Raw genomic sequence first — 12,816 nt, forward strand, 5'->3', positions numbered from 1 at the left:
ATCTTTACACAACATTAGTCACTAACTGGGTACTTATCCAAAATGTGATTTTCATTCTCTAAGAGATAACTGTGCTCTGTCTCTTTTACAGAAATATCCTTGATGTCCTATTAATCATGGATAGCAACTATTGAGGGCCTATTCCTAATACGCTGTTTAGTTTTATGTGTTAGCTCATTTAACTTATTAAGTTAGCAAGTATATATATATATATATATATATATATATATATATATGCATGTAACAAATAAGTGTATAACATACAGTTCTAACTCTTCCACCTTACTCCCCCAGCCAATTACATGTAGCAAATAGGGATTTAAAGAATGAATCTTTTTTTGAAACCTCTCTCTGAACTTTTCCTGATCAAGAGGAATTAATTAAAATGGCATATGAGGTTAGGAGTAGTGGGAACCAAGGACTATTTCTGAATTTGGACATCTGTAGATGGCCCCATGATGAGTAGACTTGGAGCTCTTGTAGGGAGGGAACTTTGGGCATTAGTAAAGAATAAGGGTGTGCTAACCACCCTGTGCCTTGCAACAGTAAGAAGAATTTGGCAGTTCTGCAGCAGCAGGTGCATTGCCTCTCCCTACTCTGGCAGCTCTATAACCTGGAGGCCACAGCCAGTAGCTACAGGTTTGCCTGCCTGGCTACTCTTATGCAGAAGAATTCAGCCGAGGAGTTTACAAATGAAGCCCAGGTAAGAAGGTCCTTGCTTTACCTTTGGACCTCACTCAGAAACCAAGTTCCTGGTTTAGCATGGTTCTCCAATAACCCAGATAACGCTGATCATGTGTTCAAGTGAGGTTTCTCAATTTACAGTTTATAGATGTGTTTCCAGGTATGAGATTATCTGTGAACTCCCAGAACTGAATGCAGAATTTTATGTGTATATTCAAAAGAACCTTTGGGGGCTGGCAGGAGGAAGAAAAGGGGTCATTGCTTTCATCAGATTCTCAAAGAAGCCTGTGATCTAAAAAAGATTTAAAACTGCTGATTTAGGAAAAAAAAAAAAAAGGAAATATGTCTTCCTCATTTTAGTGTCTTACCTTTCTCTCTGTCTTATCCACATATTCAACAATGAACTGTTTGGTGAACACCTATTATATGCCAGGCACTGATCTTGACTCCAGGGAAATATAATAAGTAAAATATACAGTATGTTAGGTGATAATCAATGCAGTGGAGCAAAATAAAGTGGAGGCAAGGGGATATGGGGTTCTGTGAGGTGAGGGGTGGGGTATAGTTTTGAACAAGAGAAAGCTTTGCTGAGCAGGTGACATTGGAGTAAATATCTGAAAGAGGCGAGAAAGTCACACTGTCTGGGAGTAGAGTATCCAGGCAGAGGGCACAGTGAATGCCCAAGGCATATCCTCTGTATTTGAAGGACAGTGTGACTGGAGGGGAGGAAGAGGAGGAGAGTGAACCAAGAGATGAGGTCAGAAGGACTGGGAACGGGTGGGGTGGCAAATGGTGCAGACCCTAGATAGGCCACTGTAGGAGTTTTGGCTTTTACTCTGAAAGAGATGGGAAGCCATTAATGGGTTCTGAGAAGAGGGGTGACGGTATCTACTTATATTTTAATAAGATCATTCTGTCTGCTGTGTTGAAAATAACATGAAGGGGACAAGGGAGGAAGCAGGGAGACCAGTTAGGAAGCTAATGCAGTAATCTAAGCAAGATATGGTGATGGCTTTGATTATTGTGGGGAAAAAAGGTTGGGGGTTTAGAGGCAATAGGATTCACTCATGGATCAGTTCTGGGATGTGAGGGAAAGAAGAGTCAAGGATAATCTAAAAAGTTGTGACCCGAACTTCTAGGGGGACAGAGATGCTCTTAATTGGGATAGGGAAGTCTGCAGGAAGAACAGATTTGGGGGAAGATTTGGGAGCTAGGCTTTAGACATGTTTTATTTGAGATGCCCATTAGACATCGAGGTGGAGACAAGTCTGGTGAATATGAGTCCAGGTGAATATTCAAGTCTGGGGTTCATGGGAGAGGTCTGAGCTGGAAATAGACATATGGGAACCATCAGTGTGCAAATACTGTTTAAGGTCACAGGACTGTGAGAGAACACCAAGGGGATTAGTATAGAAAAGTTCCAGGGACTTTGTTAACAGCTCCAGTGTTAAAAGGTCAGAATGCTGAGGAGAAACCAGCAGAAGAAACTGAGAATAAGTTGCCAGGGAGACAGGAGGAAAACCAACAGAGCCTGGCATGCTGGAAAGCTAGGGAAGACAGTGTTCCAAGAAGAGAGCACTATTTCAAGTGCACACATAGTTACATAGAACACTAACTATTTCAGATGTGCACATAGTTATATAGAGATCTAGGCAGCAGCCCTGAAGAGCTCTATGAAGCAAATATCAGAGGTCTTAAATTAGAAAACAAAGAAGAGGTAGTTTAATCAGTGTTTTGAAAGGGAAAGTCATGGATTGGAGAGGAAAAGCAGAAGCATGTAGAGAAAGTGGTTTGTTTAAAGAACAGGCAGTGAGAATGATCCAGTTAGAAGTATAGGGGTGAGAAGGAGCATATTTTTCTAGCTGGGTTGGAGTCAAGTTGTGGGATACCAGGAGTTTAGACTGAGTGAGCAGCAAGACATCATAATTTCTTACATAGGAAAGGAACAAAATGGAAATGTTACATGAATGTACAATGGGAATATTTTGCCCTGTGTTTGTTTCCCTGCAGCTTGTCTCTACCTATGTGGAGCTCTCTCAGTTCTCCCAGAGCATGGGCATCAAGGACAAGTGGCTGTACTGTGAGCAGATGGCCATTCAGAAAAGCAGTTTATGTTGGTTCTCCAGAGAGGGATTGTTGGCCACAGCTCAGCTCATGCAGACCCTGGCCTACACCAAGCTCTGCCTTGGCCATCTTGACTTCTCCATCAAGCTGGGTAAAGGGACTTAGGGATGGTGGGTCTAGGGCTTTTAGAGAGTACATGTTCACAGCTGGACCTCACACGGTGCTCTTGAACCTCCTCAGGTTTTCAAGCTCGTGAGATACGCAGACACCTCAAGAAACCAGCTCTGGAGAATCTGGTTCTCTCAGTTCTCTTCAGATCTGCATTTCTGAAGAAGAAGTATTAAGATCATTTTCTGTCATTTGTATTTGTTTCCTAAGAAGGGTGTGTATATTTTCCCAGAGAAGTTTGGAGTGGAGAGGGAGATGCTATTCCATTTCCACACCCCAGGATATCCTTCCCTTGGCCACTCCAGACACATTATCTTAAGTGTGGAAGAATCAGGAGTGGAAATGCAGAGTCAGAGCTACTATATATTCCTCAGTACTTGGGGCTCATGGACAAACTTTCTTCAAAAAAAAAATCTGCAGGGAGATAGAGAATTGCAGCAGCTGAAGACCCTGGAAGCTGCCTCAGAGGCAGTCTCCCACTTCCTTTGCCTAGAGATGGGTCTGATCCCAGGCATAGATGTTCTCTATATAAATAGAGCTATGAAGAGGAGATGTAAAGGATGTTAGGCTGCTTTGAAGGTGTAAGACCCCTTCCTTTCCTACCCATCGTCCTCACTCCCTAGCTGGTCCCAGTGGCTCTGTCTCTCGGCAGATTTGGTCTGTGTGTCCATGTACTGGAGAGTCAGTGGGCGCTCATTTCTCAGGGTTATGATGTCCTTGGCCTGGCCTGCTTTTACTCTGCTTGCTTAGATCTGCTGCTCTACGGAAAAGGTAAATCTTGCACAGGGTCTCTGCTGTACTACTGAGGGATTCAGACCTCAGATGGGGCTCTAGGTTTGGAATACAGGCAGTCATGAACCTGTCCCTCAGGCATGGCCTCTGCCCCTGACCTCTGGCTCCTTAAAGTCTGGGAACCATGTTGTGATTCAGGGGTGTCTGCCTTTGGGGTCTTGTTTCCTTCCCTGTATCACATACTTCTATACCCTGGTTCCTACACTGATAGTATATTACTAGCGTGGTTACCTTCTCTGTCCACAGGATTGCTGTTTCGGCCCTTTAGTGAGTGTCTGCGTTTTGTTCAAATCTACGAGCACAGCCGTGTTCTGACCTCTCAGAGCAATGTCATGCTGGGGGTCCACTCCTCCCTGGCCATGTGGTAATGTCTTACTCAAGGGTTGTGGAAAAGGATAGACATATAAGTCATTTACGCTGTCTCTCCCCACCTGACAGGACTGTTGAACATCTCTAACCAACTTTTAAAGACCATTCACCTCCCATACCCTCCCATCTTATTAAAAGGGCTCTTGCCCTTTAACAGGTTTTGGCCTGTAGGTCAAGGGTTACATTTAGGGTTACACTTAACAGCTAGAGTAACCCATAGCAAGGCTGAATATAATTGGTCTCTTTTTAAGTTTCCTTGTATGTGAGTTAGTAGCCTTGATCACTTTCTAGCATCACAATTCTGACTGTCCAGAAGGTCTTAGAGCCTTAAAGAAGTGACGATTTTAAGCAAAAGTCATGATTGGTAAGCAGCAGATATTGCTGAGAGCTATTACTCTTTTCCTCCAGGTTTGCCCAGGAATCACAGTGGGACCTGTTTGAACACTATTTCTCCAAGGCTTGCCAGTTGGTGAAAAAAACCAATGCTTCGCTATTTGGTGCACATGGCTTTGTCCGATTCCTAGAGTGCCATGTGCTAATGTTACAGAAAATACCAGAGGGTATCTTCATGCATATTCCTCTAGAGCTTCGCAGCCAAACCCTTGAGGTACCTGTTTCTCAACTGTCCTTCAACTAACACCTAATTCACTTAGTTCTACCCTAAGTGAATTAGTTCTACCTTTCTACCACCTGCATCTCTTCCTTGTTTTCCCTTTTACTGGCTCTGTCTCCCTTTACTCTTTGAATCCTTTGTTTCTCCACCTAGAAAGTTTCCACCTGCCTTATGTATCATTCCAGATATTATTGCATCTAGTTCTGGACTGGGTTTCTTTCCACCTTTGCCAGCTACTATCCAGTATCATTAAAACATTAACATTTAGCCTTGCTCAGTGGACCTGTACTCTATGGTTCAGTCTGTAATTTGACACATCTCCCTATAGCCCTTTTGAGTCTAAAACACACTGCAATTCCTCTGTATCCCAAAACCAGTTTTCCAGGCCTATTTTGCCATCAGTAACGCCTCCCTGTTCCCTCAGCCATGAGTGAATATGCTGAATGAGGACCTTTGTAAGTTCTGATGAAGTGGCATGTTAGGAGAATGAAGCACTAATCCCAGAGCTAATGGACCTTCCTTTCCTTTCAGTACTTTAAGGAGTTCTTCTCTCGATGTGTGACCTGCCCTGTCTATCACCAGTGGGTATCTGAGCTTAAGGCCTCTGTAATGAGATGTGAAAAGAGAGAATTCATGTCCCTGACTAACAGCATCAGACCTTTTGACACTTGCTTGACCAGGATTTGGATAAAAGGAGAATTTCTGCAGGAAAATAACTCTTAGAAAAGAAATTTAGGAATACAGAGTAAGCATTTCTTCCTGGAACCCTTGTGTGAGAGACATAAAGACAGTCTCAGATTCTTACTCATGAGCAAAGGCTGCACTTCTGAAGTAAAAAGGGACACACAGATGTAAGGAGTTAGTCCTTGCTCCAGAGGTAAGTATAATCCTCTTCCTAATGCTAGACCCTGCCTGGACAGATAGGAATCCCTTCTACTATTAAACAGCAATTTCTTCAGCTTCTCTCAGCTCTTTGTTTCAGTATTGGTAACCCTTAGGCATAGAAAGTTCTTCCTTGCTTTTAGCCAAAGCAATTGGGTTGTTTCCTTGGAATAACTGGATGGTCACTAAGGAGAGAAAAAGGTCTTAGAAGTCGCAATGTAATGTCTATGAAGGTGAATGATAACATTAGGCAAGAAAAGGAGAGGAAAGAATATAGTTCCTTTTCTCAGAGCCCTGCAAATCTCCTTCTTTCCCAGGGCCGCTATTTAACTTTGTAATTGCTGAGGACATTCCTTGTATTTATCACATTCTTTATGTTCCTTCTTTCAGTATTTAACAGAGTGGCTGATGTCAAGGAGAACAAGGATACAGAAGAAACTCAAGATATATGTGTTAAAAGAACAATAACCTGAAGGGACCGTGATTCTCCTATTGTATATAACACAAGGAAATGCCCCAGATTCTCCTTTTAAATATATAGTGTACATATTAAGTATACTAGCCTTTATAGTTACTGCTATCTATATGTTTATCAAAATAAAAGACTATATTTTTCTAAAACATGCCACTTAGATTTTTTTTAACTCTTAAAAGTCATAAGCACAACTCTACCAGAAGTTAAAACCAGGAGTAGACAGGAGGCCTGGAAGGCTTTAAGATGAACTGATTCCATCTTTTGTAAGGTGAGATCCATTAGCAGATGAAAAACTATGACCCTAATAAAGAAATTGCCATTACTTAAGGAGGGCTGGTAGTGCGAGTGCCTTGGTGTTGCCCTCTTTTGGCACAGATATGGTAATGGGCTCCTAAGAAGTCAAGGAGTCAAGGAGAGGTACAAAGGGTTATGGGAATCCATTTCTCCTTTGTGCTGTGTGATTTGGGCATTCCCAGGTAAAATTGCGAAGTTGCCAGAGTATGTGTAACTTTAGCTTTCTCCCTTTTTCTTCTCTTTGGAGTTGCCATCTTTGGCCTTTATCTATTTGATGGTGTTTCTTCTGCTGAGTATGATCTTCCCGTTGATTTCTTACACTTTGTAACTCAATCATCTAGTGTCCATAGAGTGAATTTGCTAATATTATGATAGCTGCAATTTGTTATTTACTTACTTGTGCTTGAAATACATTGTTTAAATCCTGTATCAATTCTGTGAGTCAAGTACTATTATTATCCCATGTTACAGATGAAGAAATGGAAGCCTAGAAAGAGTTTACCCCAACAAACATAGCCAAAAAATGATAGAGCTGAGCTTCTAACTCAAATTTGATTCCAGAGATTATGCTAGGCTATGCAGGCTTTCATGGGAACTAGGCTTTCCTGTACCCAGTCTTTACTATTCTCTTCAAATGGCCAAGATCAGAACTTTAAGGACAGGAAGGGAGACGTTTATGAAAGGGAGGCCTGCACTTACCCTTTAAATCGTGCAATCTAATCTATACATTTCCTCCTTCCACTTTTCTCCCTCTTATACCTTTCTTTTTCCTGTCGCTCTATTCCCTTCCTCTTCCTACTTGAGTTCCTCCCATCTTACTCCCTGTCTTCTTCTCACCCACTTTATGTCCTCCCTCATTCCTTTAAATTTCTGGGAGGTAATATAGAGTAGCAATCCAGACAAGGACTCTGGAACCAGATAGGCTCGGTTGAAATTCTAACTGCTGCTTATTAGCTGCATTCATTTGGGCATATAATTTATCCTTCTATATGCCTCAGTTTCCTTTTCTGTAGATGGAGATAAAATATCCTCTTGTCCTAAAAATAGGACAAAAGACTGTCAATGTGAAGATTAAATGATTATAAAGCACCTGGCATACAGTAAGCACTCAGTGACTGGTAGCTGTTATTATTGGTTCAGCTTTTATATTTAAAAGTAGATGTTACATTTATGTGGTAGAAAATTCAAAAGAAACAAGTGTATAACAGTGAAAAACTCTTTCCCATCTCTGTCTTCCAGACACCAGTTGCCCTCCCCAGAGATAATCAGTGTTACCACTTCCTTGTGTACCCTAGCAAAATTATTCTATGCACATGTATGCAATAGTATATAGTTACTGCATCCTTCTTTCCCACAAAAGGTGGTGATAGATAATAACACCCTGCAGTACTTCATCCTTTTTTTTTTTTTGGCATTCCCTTTTGGCACTTTTTTTTATTGAGAAAAAATTCACCCTTTTAAGGTATACAATTTGGTGCTTTATAGTATATTTGTAAGACTGTACAATCATCACCACTATCTAATTCCAGAACATTTTTATCACCCCAGAAAGGAACTGTGGTCCCATTAGGAGTCACTCCCCATTTCCTCTTTCCCCAATCTTTGTAACCACTAATATATTTTCTGTCTTTAAAGATTGGCCTATTCTGGACATTTCATATAAATGGAATAATTATACATGGCTTTTTCTTTCAGTTAGCATAATGTTTTCATGGTTTATTTATGGTGTAGGGTTACTTTTTATGGCCAGGTAACATTCCATTGTACCACATTGTGGCACATGATGCCACATTTTATTTATCTGTTCATTAGTTGGTGGACACTTAGGTTGTTTCCAGTTTTTAACTATTGTTATAAATAATGCTATGGTAAACATTCATGTACAAGTTTTCATGTGAACATAGGCTTTCAGTTCTCTTGAGTATATGCCTATCTTGGCATTTCCAGGAATTTCCAGGTCACACAGAAATTCTGTGTTTAACTTTTTGAGGAACTGTCAAACTGTTCTCCAAAGCCTCCGTACCATTTTACATTTTTGCCAGCAATTTCCACAGCCTAGCCAACACTTGCTTTTGTTTGTCTTTTTTATTATAGCTATCCTAGTGGGTATGAAGTTGTATCTTATGATGTTGATTTATATTTCCTTAGTAACTAATGATGTTGAGCATCTTTTCATGAGCTTACTGGACACTAGTATATCTTCTTGGAGAATGTCTATTCAAATTATATGCCCATTTTTTAATTGGAGTTTTTGCCTTTTATTGCTGCATTTTACGAGTTTTAAAAATATATTCTGCATACTGGACCCTTATTGGATTTGATTTGCAAATATTTTCTCCAATTCTGTAAGTTGTCTTTCCACTTTCATGACAAAATCATTTTGCAAAATGAAAGTTTTTAATTTTGATGAAGTCAATGTATCTATTTTTTAGTTTGGATCTTTGTGCTTTAAGTGTCATATCTAAGAAACTATCAACTAATCTGAGGTCACAAAGATTTACTCATGTTTTCTTCTAGGAGAGAAAATCAACTTTTATTTTGGCTTTTACATGTAGGTCTTCAATTTATTTTGAGTTAATTTTTGTATATCTTGTGAGGTCATGTTACAAAATCATGCTTTTGCATGTGGCTATCCAGTTGTCCTAGCATCCTTTGTTTTTAAGCAAAATATTCTTTCACTCATTTAATTGTCTTGACGCCCTTGTTGAAAATCAATTGATCTTAAATGAATGGGTTTATTTCTGGCCTCTCCATTTATTCTGTTGGTCTATATGTCTATCCTTATGCCAGTACCATACAATCTTGATTATTGTAGCTTTATAGTAAGTTTTACAATCAGGAAGTGTGAATCCTTCAACTTTACTCTTCTTCTGCAAAATTGTTTTGGCTGTTCTGGGTCCTTTGTATTTACATATGAATTTTAGGATTGTCTTACCGATTTCTGCCAAAAGGACAACTGTAATTTTGATAGGGATTGCATCAAATCTATAGATTAATTTGGGAAGAATTGCCATCTTAACAATACTAAGTCCTCTGATCCATGAAACTGGGATAGCTTTTCCATATATTTAGGTCTTTTTATTTCAATAATGTTTTGTCATTTTAATGTATAAATATTAGACTTCTTTTGTTACATTTATGCCTAAATATCATATTCTTCTTGATACTATTATAAATGGAATTGTTTTCTAAATTTCATGTTTGAACTGTTCATTGCAAGTATATATAGAAATACAACTGATTTTTGTGTATATATAGTTTTCTTTTTTTCTCAGACAAGTTACATAATGTGTATTGATTTTGCATCCTGGAACTTTGCTGAACTTACTAGCTCTAAATTTTTTTTTTTAGATTCCTTAGGATTTTACATATGCAAGATCATGTCATCTAAAAATAGATGCTTTTCTTTCTTTCTAATCTGGAATCCTTTTATTTCTTTTTCCTCCCTAATTTCGCTTTCTTAGAACCTTTAGTACAATGATGAATAAACGTGGCAAAGAGTGAGTATTCCTGTCTTATTCCCGATCTTGGGGGAAAAGATTTCAGTCTTTCACCTTTAAGTGTGCTGTATGCTTTTGATAGATGGCCTTTATCATCTTGAGGAAATTCCCTTCTATTCCTATTTGTTGAGTATTTTTGACATGATATGGTGTCAGATTTTGTCAAATGCTTTTTTGGCGTCTGTTGAGGTGACCATGTGGTTTTTGGCCTTTGTTCTATTAATATGGTATAATATCACATTGACTGATTTTTATATGCGAAATCAACTTTGCATTCCTGGGATAAATCCCACTTTGTTATGGTGTATAATGCTTTTTATTTGTTACTATATTCTATTTGCTAGTATTTTGTTGAAGATTTTTACATCTCCATTGATAAAGGATGTTGGTCTGTAGTGCTTTTGTTTTTGTTTTTTCTTGTGATTTCTTTGTCTGTTTTTTGGATTGAGGTAATACTGGCCTCATAGAATGAGTTAGGAAGAATTCCCTTCTCATTTACTTTTTAGAATAATTTGTAAAGGGTAGGTTTTAAAATTCTTTAAATATTTAGTAGTATTCACCAGTGAAGCCATCTGGGCCTGGGCTTCTCGTTGTGAGTTTTTTTTTATTATTACTAATTTAACCTCTTTACTTGTTATAGATCTATTCAATTTTTTATTTCTTCTTGAGTCAGTTTCAGTAATTTGTGTCTTTCTAGGAATTTGTTCATTTCACCTAGGTTATCTTAATTTGTTGATATACAATTGCTCATAGTATTCCTTTATAATCCTTTTTCATTTCTTAATGCCAGTAGTTGTCCCTCCAATTTCATTCTGTATTTTAGTGATTTGAGTCTTTTTTTTTTTTTTCTTGGCTAGTGTAGCTTAAAAAGGTTTATCAATTTTGTTGATCTTTTCAAAGAACCAACTCTTGGTGGTGTTGATTTTCTTTATTATTTTCTGTTCTCTATTTCATTTCATTCATTTCTGTTCTAATTTTATTATTTTCTTCCTTCTGCTTGCTTTGATTTTAGCTTACTCTTCAGTCTAGTTGCTTCAGGTAAAAGATTAGGTTGCTGTTTTGAGATCTTCTTCTTTAATGTAGGTGATTAAAGCTGTAAGTTTCATTCTAAGCACTGATCTTGCTGCATCCCATAAGTTTTGGTATATTGTGTTTATATTTTTATCTCGAAGTGATTCTAATTTCCCTTGTGATTTCTTCTTTAACACAGCTGTCATTTAGAAGTACGTTGTTTAATCTCTACATATTTATGCATTTCTAAAATTTACCTCTGTTACTAATTTCTAATTTTTTTCCATTATGGTAAGAAAACATACTTTGTCTAATTTCAATCCTTTTAAATTTATGGATACTTGTTTATGGTCTAATATATAGTGTATCCTAGAGAATGCTGCATGTACACTTGAGAGGAATATGTATTCTACTGCTGTTGGGTGGAGTGTTTTATAACTGTCTGTTAGGTCTAGTTGATTTATAGAGTTGTTCATGTCTACTGTTTCCTTGCTGATTTTCTGTCTACTTGTTCTATCCATTTTTTAAAGTGAGATATTGAAGTCTCCAACTATTACTCTTTAATTTTCTATTTCTTCCTTTAATTGTCAGTTTTTGCCTCACATTTTTTGAAACCCTATAGTTAGGTGCATACATATTTATAATTGTAGTATCTTCTTGATGGATTGACCTTCTTGTCATTATGATGTCCTTTTTATCTCTAGTAACAATTTTAAGTCTTAACTCTATTTTGCCTGATATTTGTATAGTCATTCCAGCTCTCTTTAGCTAGTTTTCATGGTATATGTTTTTACTTTCTTTTACTTTCAGCCAACTTGTGTTTTTTAATCTAAAGTTTTTCTCCTATAGACAGCATGTAGTTGGATCATGTATTTTTAATCCATTCTGCCAATTTCTGCCTTTTAATTAGAATGTTTAATCCATTTACATTTAATGTAATTACTATAAAGTTAGATTTATGCCTGCCATTTTATTTGTTTTCTATTTGTCTTATGTCTTTTTGCCTCTCTTCATCAACTACCTTCTGTTGTGTTAAATGTTGTGTTAAATAGATAATTTTAACTTTAGATTTATAATTGTTAATCTATGAAGTTCTCTTTTAAATCAGATAGATAGGGAGAAAGACATTTTTCCTAAGTAAACATTCCCTCTATTGATGCAAGTCTTTGGTTAATTTCCAGAGTTCTGAAAAGATGATTCTGAATATATTTGCCAGTTTTCTTTGTTTCTTGTTGCTGTTTTTTTGTTTGTTTTGTTTTTGTGGTTTTTTTTTTTTTTTTTTTTTTTTTTTTTTTTTTTTTTTTTTTTGACAGAGTCTTGCTCTGTCACCCAGGCTGGAGTGCAATTGCACAATCTCAGCTCACTGCAACCTCCACTGCCTGGGTTCATGCAATTCTCCTGCCTCAGCCTCCTGAATAGCTGGAATTACAGGCATGCATCACCACACCCAGCAAATCTTTGTATTTTTAGTAGAGATGGGGTTTCACCATATTGGCCAGGCTGGTCTCGAACTCCTGACCTCAGGTGACCCACCTGTCCCAGTCTCCCAAAGTGCTGGGATTACAGACATGAGCCACCACGCCCGGCCTTCTTGTTGCTTTTTGGACGAGAGCGTTTTCACAGGTTCTTACTCTGGCATGGATCAGTTTTAATATATGAGTTCTTTTATGGCTTCTGAGTTTGGTTCATTCTTGAAAGGGCTCTTTTCTCTCTAAAATTATTTTAACTATTTCTCGACAGTCTTTCAACTATTTTTTAGGCCAATTTTATCAAAATAGTATTTACATTTAGGAAAATGTACCCATTTTAGCAAAAGGTTTTTGACAAATATATATACCTGTGTAATCACTAGCACAGTCATGATAGAGAACATTTCAACCAGAAAAGTTATTTCAGGTCCCTTTGTCATCATTCCCATTCCATCAATACTCCCAACTTCGACACAAAATACTCTCATTACATTT

General features: G+C 37.9%; 1 protein-coding gene across 5 annotated transcripts in view; it reads left to right on the forward strand.

Moving 5' to 3' along the window:
• The window catches only part of LOC108528381 (adenylate cyclase type 10-like), an 18,239-nt gene extending 11,977 nt beyond the window's left edge, over window positions 1-6,262 (forward strand). For 4 of the 5 annotated variants that reach the window (XR_001885119.1, XR_001885118.1, XR_001885120.1 and 1 more), the window contains 8 exons: window positions 547-703; window positions 2,695-2,899; window positions 2,989-3,085; window positions 3,569-3,687; window positions 3,955-4,072; window positions 4,486-4,684; window positions 5,222-5,567; window positions 5,963-6,195. Coding sequence is in view for 1 of the 5 variants with exons in the window: in XM_017870185.1 (XP_017725674.1) it covers window positions 547-703; window positions 2,695-2,899; window positions 2,989-3,085; window positions 3,569-3,687; window positions 3,955-4,072; window positions 4,486-4,684; window positions 5,222-5,413 (1,087 nt within the window). In the remaining 4 variants the exon portion in view is untranslated. Of the gene's footprint in view, window positions 1-546; window positions 704-2,694; window positions 2,900-2,988; window positions 3,086-3,568; window positions 3,688-3,954; window positions 4,073-4,485; window positions 4,685-5,221; window positions 5,568-5,962 lie in introns of all 5 variants that reach the window. The other variant, XM_017870185.1, reaches the window with a different exon arrangement.
• Window positions 6,263-12,816: the final 6,554 nt, after the last annotated feature.

Source organism: Rhinopithecus bieti, unplaced genomic scaffold (assembly GCF_001698545.2).
Source record: "Rhinopithecus bieti isolate Rb0 unplaced genomic scaffold, ASM169854v2 scaffold_4553, whole genome shotgun sequence".
In the NCBI taxonomy this organism is placed as follows: Eukaryota; Metazoa; Chordata; class Mammalia; order Primates; family Cercopithecidae; genus Rhinopithecus; species Rhinopithecus bieti.